Source organism: Pteropus medius, unplaced genomic scaffold (genome assembly GCF_902729225.1).
Source record: "Pteropus medius unplaced genomic scaffold, Ma_sr-lr_union100, whole genome shotgun sequence".
Taxonomy (NCBI): Eukaryota; Metazoa; Chordata; class Mammalia; order Chiroptera; family Pteropodidae; genus Pteropus; species Pteropus medius.
The window spans coordinates 10,886,484-10,908,762 of NW_024342474.1; the positions used below are offsets into that span (position 1 = coordinate 10,886,484).

Consider the following 22,279-nt stretch of genomic DNA (forward strand, 5'->3'; position numbering starts at 1 on the left):
GAGGTGGTGTTTGGGGATAGAAACACCACTTTGATAATGGGATGAAGATCACCAACAAAAGGAAGATGTCAAGGAGCAATGTCAACAATAAGCAAAATCTTGAAAGCTATGTTATTCTACAAACAGTACTTCATTTTGCTGGCAGAGCCACTCAGGAGGGCATCTTGGAAGAAGAACTGGGTCACCCATGACTTCTTATTGCTCCTGTAGTACACTGGCAGTGTATGCTTATTGGTATGCTTCAAGGTCCCTGGTTATCACTGTGACGGATCACAAAGGATTTCAATTGTAGCCTGCAACGTTTTTTTCCAAGAAAGACTGTTATCTTGTCCTTAAAAGCCTTGAAACTTGGCATTGACTTGTCTTTCTAATGGGTGAAAGTCCTTTCAGGCATCCATTCCCAGAATAGAGAGCTTTCACCTCTATATTGAATATTTGTTCTGACAAGTAATTTTCCCCCACAATCAGCTTATCCATAGTTTCCAAAAATTCTTCAGGTGCCTTCACATCATCACTCGCAGACTCACCACTTACTCTCACATTATGTAATGGATAACAATTCTCGAATTGTTTAAACCATCCAGAGCTAGCAATAAATTCAACATTGTAGTTGGGTCCAGCCTTTTCTTACAACATCACAAACAACCTTTTTCCTTTGGCTGTGACCATCATGGTGATGAGAAGGATACACATCTCTGTCTGGTCTTTGATTCAGGTCATTAGAAGCTTCTCCATGTTGGATACAGGCCCTTCTCAAATTTTTGTTAGTCTCACTGCCTTCAATGAAGCAGATCCTTTAACAGCTTCCATCACCTTGGTCTTGCTCTTCAAGATTGTTGCTGTGGTGGAATGGGACATGCCTGACTGGCGAGCAATAACCATCACTGATTTTCCACCTTCGTAGTCTTTAATCACTTTTAATTTCGTTTCCAGCTCAGTCATGTGATGTGGCCTCTTACTGGTGACATTAGCAGTGGATTTTGTACGCTTAGGGGCCATGATGAACAAAACAACATGAGATTAAATTAAGCACACAAAAATGATGCAGTCAAGAGACAGTAAACATGAGATGCATGAGGCTGCTGCTGTTGTAACATGGCATACTGTTTCACAGCAAACTTTTAAAAAATAAGTAGAATGAGTATACCCTAAAATAACAATAAAAAGTATAGTATAGTAAATATATAAACCAGTAAAAGTCATTTACTATCATTATTAAGTATTATGTATTGTACATAATTATATATGCTACACCAGGGGTTCCCAACCGCCAGGCCGCAGACTGGTACAGGTCCGTGGCCTGTCGGACACTGGGCCACACAGCAGGAGGTGAATGGTGGGCGAGAGAGGGAAGCTTCATCTATATTTGCAGCCACTCCCCAGCGCTAGCATTATCCCTTGCCTCCACCTCAGATTCTCATAGCATTAGATTCTCATAGGAGCACTGGTCTCTGGTGCCAAAAAGGTTGGGAACCTCTGTGCTATACAACTGTCAGAGCAGTCTAATTTATACCAGCCTCACCACAAACACGTAAATAATGCATTGTGCTATGATGTTATGACGGCTATGACATCACTAGACCATAGGAATTTTTCAGCTCCATTATAATCTTATGGAACCACTGTCATATATGCAGTCCGTCATTGACAGAAATGTTGTTAAGTGGCCCATGACTATAAAATAATGAAGTTACTAGTGGAAATTATTTTTAATCTTCTTATTTGACAAAACTAAACATCGCCAACCCTATTTTGGCCTGCAAGTCTATAATATCTCAAATTCAGAAAACACCGGGGTACTACATTGACAGTTACCTGGGTTAGCTGGTAAAAAAAAACAAATTAAGTTACCCGGGTTACCTGGTGAAAAAAACAAATTAAAGTTCCTTGATATTTGCTTACCTGTCCTGCCTTGGCAACGCTTAGAATTCTTAAGATTCCCACTCTCAACAGTAACTTCTACCTCATACTGTCTTCCTGGTATGAGCCCTATGCCGTCTATGACATAGTGTGTTTCTTCCTTTCCCAAGGAGATGTTGAGCAGCACTGAAGAATCATTGAAGAGCAGGATACGATACTGCTCCCAGTCTCCAGCAGGGGGCGACCAGCTCACTACTAGGGACCTCGGGGAACTATCGCTGTTTGCTTCCAGGTTCCCAACTTTCTCCGGAACTAAATGGTGAAATGATGTCAAAAAAGAGATATTAAAAACAAAATGATAACAATACTCAATCACTTTACATGAGCAACAGTAGATAAGAGACCTAATATCTGCAACATTTCTATCCCTGCTTGATCTTCGTGGATTGCAAATGAGTGTTCTTTCCTCATTTTGGAGACTTTTGACAACTCAATAAATATGTGCTAAAATTATTTTATATATTAAAATCATTACTATATCAGTAATGCGATCTTCTGTAACACTGTTAATAATCTAGTGATATGAATACTGTGTTTTACTGATTGCACACCAGTTCTAGAGACAATTCTGATGTTGGGTCTAATAGTGATATTAATAGATGTAGCATTTTTGGAAGAGATACTGCATGTTGTGGTTATGAACCATTCTTCTTCTTCTTTTCCAACTGTAAAGACCAATCTTCCTGCAATAGAGCTCTGATCTTATTATTCTTTTGCTTAAAACATTCAAGATCTCTCCATTAACTACAGAATAAAATATCGAGTCCTTGGGGCGGCACTTGTAGTTCTCCAAAATCAGACTCCATATCCTTCCAGGCTTACTTCCGGCTACTCCTGCAGCCACCCTCCCTCCTTCCCTATGCTCACAACCATTGTCCTCCAGGTGCTTGTTCCTCAGACCTGTAAGTCTCCTGGGCTCTTCTGCCTCTATGCCTTTGCTTATCTCATTCCTTTCACCTCAAATGCCCTTCTCTTTTTTCTCTCTTCACTTGCCAAGAGCTTCACTTTTTTTTTAGGTTCCAGTTGAAGACCGCTTCCTCTAAGAAGTCTTTACCGATCTTCTGAAAGAAAAGTTTGTTCTCTTGTCGGTCTGATCATATCGTTCTTATTCAAGACCTCTAATAGCAGAGAGGATGGACTCTGGAATCAGAGAGCCCGGTTTAAACTTCAGCCCTCCTGTTTACTGGCTGGATGACTGTCGACGAGTTATTTGACCTCTCCAAATTATCTGTAAAATGGCGGTAATAATAGGCTTTCTTGTGGTTTTGTTGTGAGAACTAAATGAAATAATGGTGTAAAGTATTTAGTCAGTGCCTGCAATATGGAAATATCAATACAATTACCATTGTTAAAATGTACTACAGTATTTTTATTATTTGTGTGCATATTCTTCTACACTCGTGTGATTAAAATGTAACTTCCTTAAAAGCAAAGGTCAGCAAAGTAATTATTTTAGGCTTTGTGGGTCACATGTGGTCTCTGACTGACATTTTTCTTACTTTTCCTTTTTTTTTTAAACCCTTAAAAAATGTAAAAAACACTCTTAGTGTGGGACTATACAAAAACAGGTCACAAGCCATATTTGGCCAAGGGTGTAGTTTGCTGAACTCTGCCATTTTAACAATTCCCAAAGCTCATAGTACAATAATTTACACATCGAAGGCATTGGATAAATGTTTGGTGACTTAGATTAATAAAATAATTTAGGGAAAACATGGTTAAATGCTAACTGGTTCTCACTTCAAGAGTTAATCAGAAACGTTTTATTCATTGGTATCAATGCTGATGAATTTATGCTACTTAAGTGGTGTAACATGAAATAGCACAGGGCAGAGCTAGTTATGCAGATCATGCAGGAATCAATCCAAACAAATTTGCTTAAATAACTCAGATGAATGCAACTAACCCTTTGCTTTACTCTGTATTTGGGGCCCTGGCCCATAGACACCCTCAATCATGTAGACCAAACTTCCCAGGGTGGGAAAAGAGTTTCCCTTCTAACTTATTCTGTCCTATTCCAAATGGATCGGAGACTAATTTGGGCAACCAAAGAATATTCTGGAGCCCCAGACTCACCTGTTCTGCCCACTGCCATCTTCGGAGTGGCCAATTCACCAGAGACACAGCTAATGGTAACTTGATAAAGTCGTCCAGGGGTTAAGTTTTTAAACTGAGTTTCAGTAACCTGGGGTGCTAATATTCTAGATTCTTTGATGGTCCCTTGGTGAGACAGGGTAACATTGTAGGAATCCACATTTCCAGAAGGCCTTTGCCACTTGACTTTTAGAGAGGTCAGACTGCCATCATGTGTCACCTTCAGATTTGAGACTTCCATGGGAGCTAATTAGGAAGAAAGGAAAAGACACTTTACCTCAGGATATCTTACCAGTTCTTGTGGCCAAATTTTGACCTGAATTTTAATCCTGACAAGCCATACTCCTTGCACAGAAGAAAACAACTTCACGAGGCAAAAATAATACTGTAAAACCAAAGAAAGACTATCTGGCTAGTGGAAGGAGCACAAACATGGCGGCAGAAGTCTGGATTCTGGCTCACACTGAGTCATTAGTTGAGTAGGCAACCCTGAGTAACTCTGCCTATCTTACTGACCTTAGAGATCCTACTAGTAAATAAGGGCTTGGTCAAAAGACCTCGAGTGATCTTTACCAGTTTTAAAATTGTTTAAGTGGAATGCTCAAAGAAGTCTGTCATCTGCCTAACTTCCTCCCCTCCTTATGTATTTAATAATAGCAAGCACATAATAAATAGATGGGTCCGTTGGCCACAACACAAAAAATACTTCATTTTTATTAATACTTTATTATCATGAAAAAATTAAAGTGTAAGAGTTGTGTCATTATTTCATCAATGGAAAATGATCACAAAATAAATAATTTTTCTACCTCTTCCCCAGGCTGTAATTTTGGGCCTCAACAATGGTATAATATAGATTAACAACACTTTATTAAAAAAATGAGCATAGCACACTGATTTTGCATAGCCCAGTTAGATGTGCAATTTGCTCTTGATATACATAGATATTTCTTAAGACATATACTACATTTTTGTTGAGAATGTCTACACATCTTTGAGATATGATAGTAAAGGTATATGTAAAAAGATATCCCCAAGTATCATTCCCACTGGCCTCCTATAGTTTCAGAAACTCTCGTCACTAGAGTAATTTCTAAGGCACTACATATTTTAGAGTTTCTGTTAAAATTAGATAACTTTCCAAGAGAGGGGATTTATTAGACCCACTAGAAGCATGTAGTTTACACTCAATAAATATTGAATGAATTAATTAATGTGTATATGAATTATTCATTAAAACAGCACTGATCTGTTTATTGAGCTACATTAGGCTGTGAGAAAAGGTCCTTTAGTCCTGGATCTCATGACATGTTTTGTTGGATAGAAGTTTGGATAAAGGAGTAGGTCTTCGCATAGCACTGAGAAACGTAATCCTGGATCATGGTGAGTGATGCCACAAAAGCAGTAGATGCCTATTTAAGAGAAGGAAGTGGGAGTTCTTACCAAAGAGATTGGTATACTTAAAAGAGAAGCTGAGACTCTATCAGTTATTTACTTTGCTATTTCAGAATGTTGACAAGAGCTAGTCTAAACTTTAGAATGAAAGGGAATCAGTTTTTCTCTAAGTAGAAAAGTGGATCTATAATATGGGGGTCCTTTATAACATATAAATTTCAATTTGTCCTATATTACCATTATTCAAATAATTTAATAAGCCTTGTTTATTAAACATTTCCTTGATTCTTGCTTTTTTTTTGTTCAGCCATCTAGGGAACTTACCTGTCCTGGCTAGTTTCCATCTGTAGTTTTGCAGCCCTGCGGCCTCGGTCACAATGGTGAGATTATAGAGGTGACCAGGCGTCAGCCCGTTAAAAGTGTAAGAAGCAGTAGATTTGTCCACAACACTGCTATGAACGAGGATCCCTTTATCCATTAGCATCAGCTGATATCCTTCCACATTCCCAGAGCCATGGGACCACGAAATCAGGAGAGAATTAGTTTTTGCTGAAATACCAATATTTTTCACCGGGGATGGCACTAATGGGATAAAATGCATTTCCAAAGGGTCATTCATAACTTCCTTATAGAAGATATAGACACATTTAATTAAAAATCACACATTTATTTATGCTTCTCTGTATATCTAACTTGTATAATAACAAATGAAAACATCACTTTTGAAATTTCACTGGAATCTGGATTAATACCCTTTCAAAGTCCACAGCCTAACGCGATATCATAGTTTACCTATCTCCCCCACTGAATATGGATTTGGTAGTTTTTGCCAATAAAAGATGGTGTGGCATAGTAGAAAAGGTAAAAGGAAAGAACTATAGAAGATGAAAAATGGTAAGAGAGCAATAAAGCAGGAGAGAAAGACAGTACTTTATGGAAGGAAGTGGTGATGTGTAATTGATATTAGGATGTGTGGGTGCAAGCAAAGACTTGTTCCAAATATGGGAATATTTAGGAAACATGACTTGCTCTTGTGGGAAGAATATGCAAAGGAGGCAAACATTTGAAAAATAAGTTTTATGGCACAAACTCAGAAAATGCGGTTGCCTAAGACTTGAGTTAGAAAGGCCATTAGGAAACACTGACTTCATTTTGGAAAAAAATTCTAGTCCCAGAGAAGTTCCATGACCTGTTCAAAATAAGCCAGCAAGTTAGTAGCACAGCCACACCTGCTCTTTATTTTTAGTCCAGTCTTTCCACTGTATCACAAAAACATTTGTCTGTCTGTCTGTCTGTCTATCTATCTATCTACCTACCTACCTATCTACCTACCTACCTACCTACCTATACCTACCTACATGTCTATCTACCTACCTACCCATTTTTCACCTGGGAGCATTCTTACTTCCATTTCTTGAATTTAATCTAATTTCAAAAGGAGCATAGATTATTAAATATCCGACTATCTGTAAACAAGTCTTACCTGTTGATCCATTGGTATGAATTGTAGAGGAACGTTTATTTCCAGAAATAGTTGTGATGGCTATATTGTATTTGTTACCAGCAGTAAGGTTAAAAAATGCATATTCATTCCGTGAAGTACTTCCTTGAATTTGGGGCCCTCGTATCTTTTGGTTATCATCAAATAACTCCACCTCATACCAGGTGACTTTTCCAGAAGAAGGAGTCCACCAAACATGCAGGCTGGTTGAAGTAGTCTTCTCTTTATTGACCTCGAACCTAGCAGGGGGTAAAGGATCTGCAAGGTAAAAACCAAGAAAGAGAATGTGGCTTGAGACTTCTACAAATACATGCCTACCTTGCTATAATCCAGATTTATTTTCCTTAAAAAAAAGTTAAGAATTTGCTACTCATGAAATAAACTGGCATTTTATTCCACTTCTAAACTTAACCATTTCGTTTATAAAAGAAACCCACTCAGTCACTAGTCATATAAATTCTTTTTTCTAATAAAACTTTTTTGTTAAGACAACTCTGAGCTTGAAATTCCAAGTTAGGTGATATTTTCTTTGGCTTGTAAGTTTAGCACTTTTCAGACATTGACAAACATCCAGGCTACGCCTGGTTAAATACTGAAACTCTCAACAGAAAATACAGATATTAAGAAAAAATTTTGAAGTTTGTACCAAACTTTTTCTTCTTTAGGCTAGGATTTTGGAGGCTAAGTATACATAACTTTGGGTTGTTTTTAGATATCAGAAAACCACAAAAGAGACAGACCTGATTATGAGCCTAGGCTAGGTTTGCTCACCAAAATGAATTCTCCCAACAGATGGGATTCCCTATGTCCCTAGATTTTCAAAACTTGAGTTCTGGAGCTGCTGATGCCTCCAGAACAGGTGGAAATGGGTTAGTCCTGCACCCAGCTTCTCACTTAGTTTCAACTCTCAAAGCCATGGGTCAGTATGAGGAGTCCCATTTCTCATGTATTGCCTTCACTTTGAAACCTGAAATAGATGAATAGCATGTCTCCAGGATAGGAACTAAGTCAATAGCGTTAATGAGCAGCCATCCTATGCTACAGTGAGACCGTGTGAGAAATAAGGCTCTCCCTACCCTGAATGCTGTGAGTAGAAACATCGAGAGACATTTACATATGAGTAATTTTCAGAAATCCTACATGGTTGTAGAAAGTGAAAGTAAGACTTTGGAGACTCAGTTTGAAGAGTCAGATCAGATGTTTTAGTGGCATGGCTGTAGAGATCTCAGTTCTTACCTACCTCCTAGTAAATTATGCTTTTCTCACAAAATAACTCCAGGAATTCTAGAATGTTCTTAGAACAGTATATGTTTTAAGAAGGTGTTTGCTTGTGACTAACATTAATACAAATAAGAACAGGGTAATCTTAGTATATATTCAAAAGGCATTTATGACCAGACAGCTCAAAGGACTATGGTCACCTAGAAGACACTATACATAGACTAATTTCAGCCTATAATCACTCTAATGTCTTCATCTGTGTTTTTGGCTGATTTATATGAATACATCATACTGCAAAAATTCAATCAGTCACATAACATTTTATAATGTCAGTAATAAATAATATAAATGTTAGTTAACAAGTAAGCGGAGGTAGCAGTAACTTTTAAGAACCCAAAGCACAGGTGAGTCTGGAGGACAAGGTTGTGTGGTTTACACTCTAGCACAGCACAGGTTCACCTGAAGAGTACAGACTCTAGAGCTAGATGACCTGGGCTTGAATACAGCTCTCCTGCTTTGTGGCTGTAAACTCTGGGCAATTCTTTGCCTTAGCTGTCTCATCTATGCAATGCTGATAATAATGCTATCTTTTTAATAGAATTGTTATGAAGATTAAATTGAGCTAAACTTTATCTAGGGCACTAAGAACAGTGTCTGGCACATAGTAAGTGTTCAATGTTGGCTGGTATTATTATTCCTATAATCAAGAGAAGATCTTGTCCCAGAAGCAAAAAGATGCAGTGGCAGAGAACATGGGTTTTGGAGTCAGAAAGAACTTAATTCAAATAATGGCTCCATCCAGTATCAGTCATGCAACTTTGGTCAAGTTATTTAACCTAGCTAAGCCTCCATTTTCTCATCCTTCTGGGGAGAATAATAATCGCACCCATATTCTCAGATGTTTTGAGGAATAACAAAATATAGAGGAGACTTTACCTCTACACAATGGGCATACAATGGGCATCAGTAATATAAACTTATTATGTCTACTTGACCATAAAAAAAATATATATATCCTCTAAATCACTGACAAAATGGAGACAAAAGTGGAATACAATTTTTAAAAACTAAACCGATAAAAGCCTTAATTGCCTTTTTCATAAAAAGGAAACCTTGATAAAATCTTATCAATATATTCCCATGAACTAACTTTCTAAGCCTTAAGATAAAATAACAAATTCTCAAGGTGATTCTCATTCATAGGCTCTTGAGGAAAAACAGTAGTTTTTTCTTCTGGCAATATTATTTAAAATTTCTACCCTATATAATAGTCTATAACTAAGAATGTCATAATAAAAGGAAAGAACATAATTACCCCTTGCAGAAAGTTCTCTTGTTGCCTGGCAAGGATAAGGTACTACCATGAGATTCCAATGGCCAGTGAAACTCAAGAACAACCTTGTCATAGCCAATGGAGAGGACACATTTTTGCTGAAGAGGCATTTTAAGGACAAAGATAAGGACAACTGCTTTCCAGCGATAGCTTGAATGAGATCAATACTGTCCTGTCATCTATGTCTACAACCAAACTAGATAAAGGCTAAAGAAAATGATGTTATGATCAGTATAATCTAAACATATATAATCTGAAAAATGTGAGCTATAGAAAATGAATTTAAGGTTGCGTGCCTTGAGGGTGAAGTTCAGAAATGCAGACTTTATCTAATCTTTCTGAGCCAGAAAACAAAACAGTCAATCCTTTGTACATCCGCTAGAACAAAGGAACAATGAGATTGGGAAGTGCCTGGACTGCAAGAACCTGCTCTGGAAACAAACACTTAAAACCCCATTTATACCGTGATAAAGTCCTTTGCTGGCAGTTGTCCACTATTGCTAAGCATGCTGCCGAAGTTAAATAGTTCTCAGACACCTTTTCAATCTAAGCCCAATGAAAACTGTGCTGTACTAAAAAAACGTTTTCAATATTTTATTAGAAACAAATTAAATGATTTCATCAGGGATGCTAATTACACACACACACACACACACACACACACATATGAAAAATTTTAATACTATTTGAAGACTTAGTTATGTTTGTAATCTTCTGGTCATATGGCAGATCATATGTAATTAAAAAACCCTACTTGACTTATGTAAGTTATGCTGTTGGCTAGAGGTATCAATGCACATACGTGTGCATTAGCCTTTCTGGTTTTTCCACCAATCACTCTCCTATATACAGTTACCAGTGCAGTATTATAAACTATGAGAACTATTGAAAATCATAAATCATTAATTTAATCTCAATCAATATATCAAAATTTACCATTAGCCATAAATTTAAGACATCTTTGTGCTTCTTAGTTCCAGAGACATCTGCAATATGGAATGCCAAATACAAAGTTATGCCATATTCATCTGCTGTATTTCAATGAATCTACCAGTTTAAGGAAGCCCCAGAATTTCATAAGTTAGCTTGATGTCAACTCAATTTTTCTGTTCTCAGAGGAAAAGATTAAGTTTAGCTAAATTTCTTAACCAAAATGAATTTTTCCTTTTTTCCTTTTTTTAACAATGTGACTTAGGAAGATATATATATATATATATATATATATATATCAAGCAATGTTTTTTTTTGAAATTCTTTTGTATGGCTATTAAATATTATAATCAATTGATATAGAAATTTCCAGAGTATTTAGATTCAAAACGATAGTATTTATTTTGGACATAAATCCAACCTTATAACCAGAGCGCAGGCAATCCACGGGTTAGTGCCAAACACTTTTCTTGAAGTCATAATAGCACTGCAGTATATCTGTGTAAGACCTGATCATTTACAGTATGCTTTCTCAGTTTCAAAAACCTGCACCAAGGGATGGTTTGTGGCTTTTGCCCCACAGATGAACAAAATGAAAAAGCATTTGTTCACAATCTCCGGTTAATTAAACATATCTCTTTTACTTTGTGATTATTGTTGTTTGATTATACTTGTCAACTTTCTGACTTATTTTAAGATGATATACTATATTATGCTAATATATCAGATTAACATGCATTTGATTTATCACCTTTATACACTAGACATGAAGTTCAGGAAGGAAAAATCTTGAAAGGGAATTTAAAGCAGTTTTGACAATTATTTGCATCATCATTAACAACAATGCAGGATGCTTCATTATTTTGCAGGTCATCATATTCGGACCTAGCTATATAAGTTGTAGATGGCCTGCCCTCTGAGAGTTTAAGTTAAGACCCATGTGAAAAAGGTAAACAAAACATGCATTATCAGGGAGGTTGACTTTGAAGTCAGACTAAACCTGAGTTCAAATTCCAACACTGTCACTTATGAGGGTGATTTTAGGGAAGCTGCTTAACTTCACTGATGCTCAGTTTCTTATCTGTAATACGGGACTAATGATACCTACTTTACAGAGTTGTGTTAACAGGTAATGGAGGTAAAGTGTTAAGTGCAGCCCTGGCACATGGTGGGCTCTCAGTAAATGGCAGTTGGTATGAATGTTGCTGCTGTTAAGGGTAATACAGGCAAACATTAATGCTAAATATGCAAGTGGAGAATGACATCCAAGGGCTAAAGTCTCAGAGGTGGACTTCACGAAGGAAATGAACTTGAGCAAGTTTGTAAGTTCAAGTATGACTTAGAAATCAGAGAAGAAAGGGCATTGCAGAATGAGAGGGCAGTTTAAGCAAAGAAACTAAAAAGCTCATTTCTAGTGAGTATTCGAGAATCATGTCAGCCTTGAGAGTACCCTGACGACTGATGGAGACTTTAACCCCCTTATCCCCATGATATCTTTCAGCAGCCCCACTCCAATTCTTGGATATTAACAATTGAGGCTTTCTCAATGTTATCTAAGTGACACATAAATGCAGCATAAAGAGAAGTCTCTTGGCTTCTTCTTCCAATTAGATTGCCTCTCTTATGTAGAAATTCACGAACTGTCACTTGATGTGTACTTTCAAACCTGTATATCTAAACATTAAGAAATTGTTGCTAATATTAGGTACAAAAATAGTATTGTGGTTGTGTTTAAAAAATTCTTATCTTTCAGAAATGCATATTAAAATATTTATAAATGAAATTAAATGACTTGGGTTGCATCAAAATGATATGCAGTGGGGGAAAGGGTGGGGATATAGATAAAATGAGACTGGCTATCAATTGGTAACTGTTGAAGATAGATGATGAGTACGAGAATATTTCATTATTCTATTGTTTACTTTTTTATTTGCGTTTTTCCATATAAAAGAAAGAAAAGCAAAATTAAAAACAAAAATCCCTGGAATTCTATCTGTATGGGCAGCAGGAAAAGAGGAGAAGCAAATACAAGATGGATTGACTCTATGGAAGAAGCCATAGGCATGAGTCTATGGGGGTCTGAGCAGGACTGTTGAGGATAGGACAGTGTGGACATCACTCATTCAGAGGGTCACCAGGAATCAGAGCTGACTCGATAGCACATAACAAACACCTACTTACCATGTTAATTTTAGTTGCATATTATATGTTTAGGGTCATATAATTATCTTTATTTACATATATTTACACATATAAAATGTACTTGATTTCTCCTCAAAGGTCAGAAAAGTGTCAGAATTATTCTTTATTCCCCAGGGGGATTCCATCAAATTAGTGTCTGGGAATGAAAGGTGAAACAATTTTTGTTTGTTTGTTTTCCTCTCATTCTGTCTGGACAAAATCAATTTTATTTCTTTCTGGCTAACCAGCAGAATGCCATGCCCACCAAAAGAGGTCAGACTGAAGGAAGAAGCTTCCTAAGAACAGAAAAGAAGGTCAAGTTCAGAGCACTAGGTTGGCTCAGTCCATATACATAGCTCAGCTTCACTTTAGAACCCCTGAAATGACTGCAAATAGCTGGTTGCTAAATACTGAAGTCCATCACCAAGAGTTCAACACAACTGAAAATCAATAGCTGCTTATAATTTCTTCACACTAAAACATATTTAATCATTATTCTACCCCTGTGTAGGCTATGAATGTATAGATTTAAGGTATTTTGTAATATATTTTTTCCTTTTTTAAAAAGTTGACTTGAAAAATAATAATAAAATATTATATGATAATTTAAAAAAACTAATACCAACTTAAAATTTGTATCCTTGGAGTTGGAGCCAGTAAACCAGGGTTCAATTTCTGGGTCTATCCTATATTAGCTGTGTGGATTTGTGATCTGTTAACTCTTAGAAATATCAATCTCATCTCCAACGTGAAAGTAATAACAGTAAATTTACTGTATACTTGGTATGTGACAGAAACTATTCTAGAATTTATGTACAAACCACTTAAAACTTCAAAAAGATCCTATAAAGTAGGCACTATTTTTATTATCATCTTCATTTTACAGATTCGGAAAACAGTCTTGGAGAGGTTAGTAACTAGCCCAAGGCAACTTGGCTAGTAAGTGAGAAGGAAGAGGTGCTAGCTTTCAGAACTCAACTCTTAATCACTATGCAACCTGCGCCTTCACAATACTTCCTCCACAGGATTTCCATGAGGATAAAATTAAACAATATATGGTCGGTATAATATTTATTTTATTTATATAGATCTAACCATGCAAAAAGAGAAATGGTACCAAAATCTTAATGCCAACTAAAACTACAAAAACTGTCAATAACTCTTGAACCTTAGTATGTATTGAACTACTCTGATATTTGTTTAAAATTATATACCCTAGGCTCAACTCTTTCTAAATCCAATACATGTGGGATAGAAAACCAAGAATATGCTTTGATAACAAGCTTTGCAAGAGATTTTGATGCAAGTCGTTTATAGACATTATTGAGAAACAATGGCTTATGTTTAAAGCTATATAAATGTTATGGGCTGAATTGTGTCCTTCTAAAATTACTATGTTGAAGCTCTAACCTCCAATACTTCAGAATGTGCCTATATTTGGAGATAAGGCCTTTAAAGAGGTAATAAAATTAAAATGGGGTTATGGAGGGTGCCTAATCCAATATGACTGGTGTCTTCATAAGAAGAGATTAGACACAGACAACACAGAGGGATAACCATGTGAGGATATAGCGAGAAGGCAGCCATCCGCAAGCCAGTCAGAGAAGCCTCAGAGGAAACTTGCTAACTAACACCTTGATCTGGGACTTCTAGGCTCCAGAATTGTGAGAAAATAAATTTCTGTTGTTTAAGCCACTCAGTATGTCGTATTCTGTTATGAAAGCCCCAATAAACTAGTACATTAAGCAACATTTTGAAGTGGAAATAATAGCTGATATGGTGATTTGGTAAACACAGCTTCTCAAATATTTTTTTATTAAAGACAAAGGAATTAACCACATTAAAAATGCTGTTTTTTTTTTTTTCTGATTACTAACTGACTAAGAAGAAGGCATATGCCCCTAAGATATTCTTCTTATAAGTAAAGTTGTCTACCACCAGAATACTCCTCTGGCCCCTATAACTTACCCATAACCCAAGTAGAATAGGCACATTCTCCCAATAAAATATTAATTTCATTCATTCATATTTACTTACCTATGTATCTATGTATATCTGTCTATCTATCTATCTATCTATCTCTCTATCAATCCATCTATCTATCTATCTGTAATCTATCTAGTCATCCATCTATCCATCCATCTATCCATTTAATCAATATTTATTGAACATGTACCATGTGCTAGATGCCATTTTTAGGTACTGAGAAACTACTGCTTATTGATGGGAAGATAAAAGCCTGACAAAAATTCTAAATGAAAACTCAAAAGTTTCATTTAAACAAACTAAAATGTCCTTAGGAGGCATTCAGGTAAGGAAATAAATGAAGTGGTCCAGGGGGATTCCAGTGAATTGCTATCTAAAAAGAGAGAAACCATAACTTCACTCTAGAGAGTTCTAGGCATAGTGGCTCAGTTTTGCCAAATCTTCTAATATTTTAAAAGAATCCATATATCTGTTTTTTATGTGAAAAAAATTTTTTTTTAATGCTGGTGAAATAATCTGAAATTTCCACAAACACTTCATGACCCAAATATAACGTATCTGTTATTTAGACACTGAGACACCCCCAGGGGCTACCAGGTTGCAGCTCCTGCTCTAGACTGAGGAGCACACAGTGCTGCAAAAGTACTGAGTTCTTCATTATCTACTATCTTTATACCTGCTTTGTAATGAACTCACAAATAAATAATTTAGCTTTCAAATTATTCTTAGTCACCACTAAATAATTTGGCTTGGCTTTCAATTTATCTTGGTTGTTTCATTGACCATTTAGTGGCCAAAGAAACCTGAGAACTACCCAGTGTCTTCTCTATGGTTATGAAAATATGGCATATACCAGGCAGGACAATTTCACCCAGAAAAGATGAGGCAAAGCTCTGATCACCTACATCATGACCTTCTCTCATCTTCACACAGGACTGCAAGGGCGAGGATCATGTATTGTTTGTCATCTTTATAAGCTCACCAGTCACTACCTGGTGTAATTTTCTGCAGAATCCACGCTTGATAAATGTTTGCTGAACTGAATTTGAATCCACATGTGTTTTTTGACTCTGATTTAAAATCCAGAGTGAAAACTGATTGTTGTTGAAATAGTTCCCATTTAATTAAAATTTTGATCTTTAAGGTCATGTTTACATGACAACAAAATAACTAGCTATTTTAGAAAATTTATCAGGAAAACAATCAGACAAATCACACTTGGAACAATACAGAGATAATCTAAGCAACTGCTGTATCTCTAGCCAAATCATGTCTTGCTCTCATTTTATTTTATTCTAGACCAAAAAGAGAGGCAAATTGGCATAAGGAAGAAAAACGCACTTTGAATGACATTTTTTGTTTGAAGTTATTTCTCAGAGTTAATATTATACTACTAGTTAGTCCTGCTTTAATATAGTAAAATATAATTTGTAGAGCTCATATCTGTAGCTTAGCAATTAATATATAGGAAGACTAGTAGTTTCTCTTAAATAAAGGAAAAATTCATATATTTCCTTAAAATATAGAAAGCACTAAAGACAAAAATAAATAACTAACCAAAAAAACTCCCTAAAACATTTTTTTATATCTTAAGTTTAAAAAATTTACTAAAAGTTATTTTTTAAATGCAGAGAATCCTAAGAATGGTTATACCATCATATGAATAAGTGTGAAAAAATTATCATTATACAAATGTCACCTGCAAGTTTCATTCTTCACATTTATCATGGATCTCATAAAATTTGTGGTGAAAAGTATATTTGTGGTACTTTAAAAAGTAACTCCTTAAGAAATATGATGAAAATCTGAATGCCAACACATTGTGAATGTTGATGAAGTTTTTTTTTAACTCAACATAGTCAATAAAATGCAAATATTTCTTACATTTCACAATATCTCTGGACTTGAAACACCTGCATGCACAACTAAACCCAAAGCGCATTCTAACTAGTAACATCCACACTAAGTCCTTTTCCATCAACGTTTTTTTTCCAAAAAGTAAAACTTCTAGGTTAAATGTCTGTATTCTGGCTTCTGAATGTCTTCATCTTTTCTTCCATAAGTTACTAAAGACTCACTTATTTTAAAAAATCATTCTGCTCCATTCAACATAGACATCTTATCAAATGTAATGAACACTTTTAGAAGTTCTATGTTATAAATTTCACAGTATTAGCAATCTGAGTGTTCACAAAACTGTCTTCACATACCAAGAAGCCAACAACTTTATGACTAAAAATCCAGCTACTTAAACTCCTGTAGGATGTTCTAATTATGTGGTTGATTTCAGTCTCCTTGATTCCACATAAAAACATAACCAAATTCCTAACAAGTGGTGTCTCTTTTCAATTTAAATTCCTGAAAATCTCAGAAACTATCTAAAAGTTTCATCTGAAGGAAGTCAAGTCATGTAACTGGGCATTCTTAATTTTTTTCTTTGAAAAACGTAAGAATTAATATTTGATTGACTTATTACATGAACTCAGTTACATTTCCTGACCCTGAGAATGGAAAATTCTTACTCCTCTTTAAAAAACCAGAGCTAAAAAAAAAAAAAAAGTGATCTTCGTTCAGGTTGAATGAGAAAGAATAGTAAGGACAACACATTTCTAAATTTAACTTCTGGAATTTTTTAGTTAAATTTGACTTTCTAGATGAAAGTAAGCGTTCACTATTGTAATAAATAAAAATAATGTTTAAAGGAAGACCAATGAAGTTATAAAATATTAGAGATGTTAGAGAATTTAGAGCACATCTGAGGATGGCCTGGGGATTAATGGGTAATGTGAACAACAGTCCCTACCTAAGTTGTTGGCACTTGGTAAGAACTTGGACCTGAATGACTAAGTCTAACACTCTCATTTTACAGGTAAGAAAATTGAGGCCAGAAAGACATACTTAGTATATATATGTATGCATGGAAGGGTTTTCCGAAAGTGTGAGGAAAATCATTGAATTGAGGTAACAGAGTAACCAAAGGACATTCTCTGATACTATGCAGTTTTAGTTACATGATACGAAATAACTTTCATACCCTCATTTCAAGGGACTTTTCTAATTTTCTCTAATGAATGGCTCTATTCTGTTTCTGAAGATTTTATGTATTGATTCCAAAAATAAAACTAAATTAAGGAAATGCATATCCCTAATCATTGCGCTCCACTATTTATTCTAAAAACATTTACTTAAAATTGTTCCAGGGCTTGACAATTTAATCCAATGGAAGCTCAAACCACATCACTTTAACAGATTTCCCCCACAGCCCACAGTGTCTCTTTGCTGCACTCCCCCTCCCAGCGGCTGGTCTGCTGTTTTCAGCGCTAAGTAAGTCCTCAAAATTTAACCAAGCTGCTTCTGGCCAGATCTGAGGATACTTATTTTCATCTTTATTTTTTGTATGCCTGGAATTCAAATGAAACACCAGCTTGATAAGCCCTGGAGTGGCCTGGACATCCAACAGCACCTGTCACCCTTACCTGTTTGCAAGACCTCAATTCTCTCTTCTCCATCCAGCGACAGAATTCTGAAGTTATAGATGGTTCCCGGTTGTAAATCCTTGGGTTTACATTCATAGGTGGTGTTGTCTATCTGAATGGGGTGGCACCTCACGAACCCTGACGTATCACTGCTATAGATGAGGCTAAAGTTACAAGGAGGACCCAAAGTTCTCCACTGGAGAGATGCAGACCGGCTGAAGACCCTGGACTCCGTCACGGTGAAGTTACATCTCACTTGCTCTCCCAGTCCAGTCTGCAAATGAACCAGAGACAACAGCTGAAGCCCACAGTCTGGACTGTCCAAGGACATGTCCACAGCAAACTCCCTGAGATGCCTTCAGTTACCTCTCGCCCCCAGTTTCAGCCCATCTCTTTACTCTCCAGCCAAGGAAAAGGTAGCAACTTTCTTCCTGGCTGCTCTTTCTCCAGAGAAGCTAAAGAAAGGTGGCTTTTTGACTTTGACAGTAGGACGAGTTGTCAAGTCTGGCTGCGGGATCAGAAGAGGATCTTTCTTCTCCAGGGAGATAAAGAAATTATGCCACCTCCCTCTCCAAAACAACCCAGGAGACCAGAAAGTGGAGTGGAATTTGGTTCTTGTCGGGGAGGAGGCACGTCAGCCTGTGACCTCTCCTCCGCCACTCACCTGCAGCAGGCTCAGTGCGGTCCACAAGGCCAACCCCGCTCCATGGCTCAGCATCGCGCTCAGTGCTTCCTACCCAGACTCGGTCGAGGGGCTGGGACGAGGGTGGCCCGACGGCCTCGTGGGGAGCCACTTGTTGCGCGCGCTCAGCGCGCGGGGCGGGCGCAGAGCGCTTCCCTCCGGGCAGGTGACGCGCAGGGGCCACCGCGGCCGCCTCTGCTGCTGCTGCTGCTGCCGCCCCGGACGGGCTGCGGACGCAAGAGGCGGCAGGGGCAGGCAGCGCGCCGCCTTTCCCACGCTGCCATTCTGACCCGCGCTGCCTCGCCCCGCGCCCCGTCCGCGGACTTCCGCAATCAAAAGGCAATTTCCTTGTCTCCCGGCAGAGGAACAATGCGCCGGCGAGGGAGGGAGCCCCGAGGAGCCAACGCTTGAGGCTGCCAAGAGGGCCCGAGGCGGGCCAAGTTACCCCCTGCATCCCCCCGCCCTGCGCCGCAGTCTCCCGGGCTAGGGGTCCTGTCCGGGTCGGCTAAGACCTGCCTCCTCTTTCTCCTCCCTCCTCCCGCCTCCCCCCGCCCCGACTTTCACTTTTTCCCACTCTGTGGTCCTCAACACCGCTGTCTTAGCCACAGTCAATACTTGGCTGCCTCTCACTTTCCAGCCCCTCACCCCTGCCTCTTCCTCCATCCACACCCAGAGCCTCCCCCTCCTTATCTTCCTTCCTATCTTCCTCATCTGCTTTCTCCAGGGCCTCTTTTCCTAGGAATAAACTTAACCACAGCAGATTTCCCTAGGTCGTCTACACTCTTTCCTGAAACTTTTTATTAGAGTGCTTTTGCCCTTTTCACCTCAAAGCATTCATTTGTCCCAGTGCGCATCCTCCTGACACTAGCAAGAGAAAAAGACCCCCAAAGGATCTTGTTCGTTGTCAACTTGACCTTTTTTTTTTTTGCCATTCTCTTTCCCTGTTCTCTTGTGTAGGGGTCTGTCTTCTCTAAATCTTATGCAAATGGTGCTAACCAAGAACAAATATAATCACTGCCAATTGTTCAACCCACAATCAAAGCAGTTCCATCACTCACCATCCAGTAGGTAAAGCCATTTCATCCATAATTGTCCAAGCAATATAAAAAAGCAACATAAACTCTCACAGAAAATACTATTGATGACTCAGCTACCCCACACATTACAAAAAAATTGGAATTTATTCAGTTTCAGCGCTAACTTTACGCTTTTTACCAACGGCCTCATTAACTGAATGATTAGGTATCCGAAAGTGGATTTAAAAAGTTCCCAATAACTGTAGAGCAAATATGTTTAATTTTGTTTAATAATACAATATTGCAATAACTTTTATAATATCTGATTGCTTTTTGGGGGGTGCTATCCCTGACAACTGGCAAAAGAGATGACACTCCACATTTTAATTTTCAAATCAGAATACTCTGGAGCTAAATCAATGGGAAAGATGATATATTCCCTTCTTTTTCGAATAGATTATACGTAAAGCTATATTATTGACTACTATATTGACTGTAACTATTTGGAGGAAAAGCAGAAGATAGGGAAAGAGTGAAGATTGTTTCAATTCTTTTAGGAAACATGTTTTTTAAAATTTTTTGATGAAAAATGAAGTTTCTATCCCTTTCAGAGATTCTATGGGCTTTCAATCTTCAGCCACGAGAGATCTCGAATCTTCTTTTCAAGTTAGCAAACACTCAGAAGGTCAAACCTAAAACATGTGTGTATTTCGGGGAAAACCGAATCTTTCCTATTTCTCTGCATGGGTCTCTTGTTTTACAAAAGGGCTTTCTCCCTCTGTAATTTGTGCCCCGCCCCCTCCAAATTCAGTGGCTTTTCACAGCCTGACATGCTTTTCAGCATTATCTGAGAAGGCCCCTCCTCTCTTTTAGATACTGCAAGCCTACAGTCTGACTTCAGCCTTTACAGGGATCTTTTTTTAGCTTTATTTATTTCGACATTACCTTTTTCTTTTCTTACTAAATTCAGAAAACAATGTGGTTTCCTCATCTGTAAAATTGGAATAATATCTACTCTGAATACTTCTCAGAGCTATTAGAAAGAATAAACAAGATCATATACATTAAAGCACCTTTGCAAATTTTACTATGCTGTACAAGTATCTGTTTGCCTAGTAATAGATGGCATCTAAATCACCTTTTTTGCTCTTTTAAATTTATCTATCACATAGGTTGCACTTTCTTAATTTCTGGTGCTTATTCTTCCTTTGTCTTTTCCACTGAAGTTTATAACATTTTCTCATAATTACCACTCAGATTTGGAGTCTTCTCACACAAATATACTAAATGCTCTTCTGTTCTTTGAGGAAATCTTCAGTAAATCCTATCTCCTACGTATTGTACCCTATAAATTAATTTTTAAATTATTTTTTATTTCTAATATACTATCTAACAATTCTTCCTGATAAACCTTCCTTTGGTCCAGGTAAATGCACCAAAAAGGTAAAATTTGAAGAGGACTAATCAAATAAGGCAATAACAAAATATCCTCACAAAAACATAGTTTAGATACTTCCAAATTCTGTTGCTAACAGTCATCTGCTAATAATGCCCTTAGGAATAGGAATTTGGGAAAGGAGTAATTTCTTTAAATACAATTATTTTATTTTTGATCTATCAAAGAAACAAAAATTTAGAATCATGTGTTGTCTTTTATCTATTTTAATATCAACGTATACGAAGAATCATAGCAGTACATGAAAGAAAGGATCAGTAGTCACATATGTAACTGCTAGTTCTTTTTTTTTTTTGGAGATTCTTAAGACTCACAACAGAGTGCCCAAATAATTAGTGGATCCTAAATAACCTGTAAGAATTAACATATTCTGAAACAACAAGGAAAATTTAATATTAGACTTTTACTGTTTTTTTCTTTGTTCTCATCTTTGTTTGGAATTCCTCAACTTCTTTTTAATCTATTCATCCTGCATAATGACACTGCATTTGCTTTAGAAGTTACTGCATTCCAGGAATTTGGAATCATCCACTCTGAAATTTTCAGGGGACAACCTCTTCTCCTTGCCACTAGGAAACCTTTCCTAGACTGCATGGAAAGGGAGGGGCTACTTTTGATTAGATAAGAGTGAACAAACAGGTGTCTTTTAAACAAATTGTCATGGCAATTAATGATTATGTTATAATTTACGTATTTATTAATTATAAATTCATGGGCGAAAGCATGGATCTCATCACATTAAGAACATAGATGTCAAATGATGCAACCCGTCGTCAGGAGTCCAGGGGCTACACTTTGAGAACTGCTACTGCAGATCATGGTTTGAGCTTGATGTGGGGAAGGTTGAGGGGATAAGGAGAGGACAGACTGGACTGGTAAAGTTGATTGGTTAATTCAGACACCTCACCCATGACCTAAAAGATCCTTTATGACCTGGCCTCTGCCCACTCCACACCTCTCTCCTGCTTGCTTCCTATGCTCTAATGGCCTGGGTCTGATAATTGACTTATTCATTCAGCAAATACTGACTGAGCACCAGGCTCTGGTTTAGGTTTTGGAGACTCCCCCATGGAGCTTTATTCTGCCCC

The 22,279-nt window shown here is 37.3% G+C and overlaps 1 protein-coding gene across 2 annotated transcripts in view; it reads right to left on the reverse strand.

The window, feature by feature from the left end:
* The window catches only part of PTPRB (protein tyrosine phosphatase receptor type B), a 102,634-nt gene that overhangs the window by 61,623 nt on the left and 18,732 nt on the right, over positions 1 to 22,279 (reverse strand). Inside the window, exons 1-6 of one of the 2 annotated variants that reach the window (XM_039866016.1) lie at positions 18,702 to 19,151; positions 18,038 to 18,311; positions 6,893 to 7,168; positions 5,734 to 5,991; positions 3,997 to 4,260; positions 1,903 to 2,172 (exon numbers count right to left, since the gene is read on the reverse strand). In XM_039866016.1, coding sequence (XP_039721950.1) covers positions 1,903 to 2,172; positions 3,997 to 4,260; positions 5,734 to 5,991; positions 6,893 to 7,168; positions 18,038 to 18,311; positions 18,702 to 18,755 — 1,396 coding nt within the window. In that variant the 5' untranslated portion in view covers positions 18,756 to 19,151. Of the gene's footprint in view, positions 1 to 1,902; positions 2,173 to 3,996; positions 4,261 to 5,733; positions 5,992 to 6,892; positions 7,169 to 18,037; positions 18,312 to 18,701; positions 19,152 to 22,279 lie in introns of those variants that run through there. The other variant, XM_039866015.1, reaches the window with a different exon arrangement.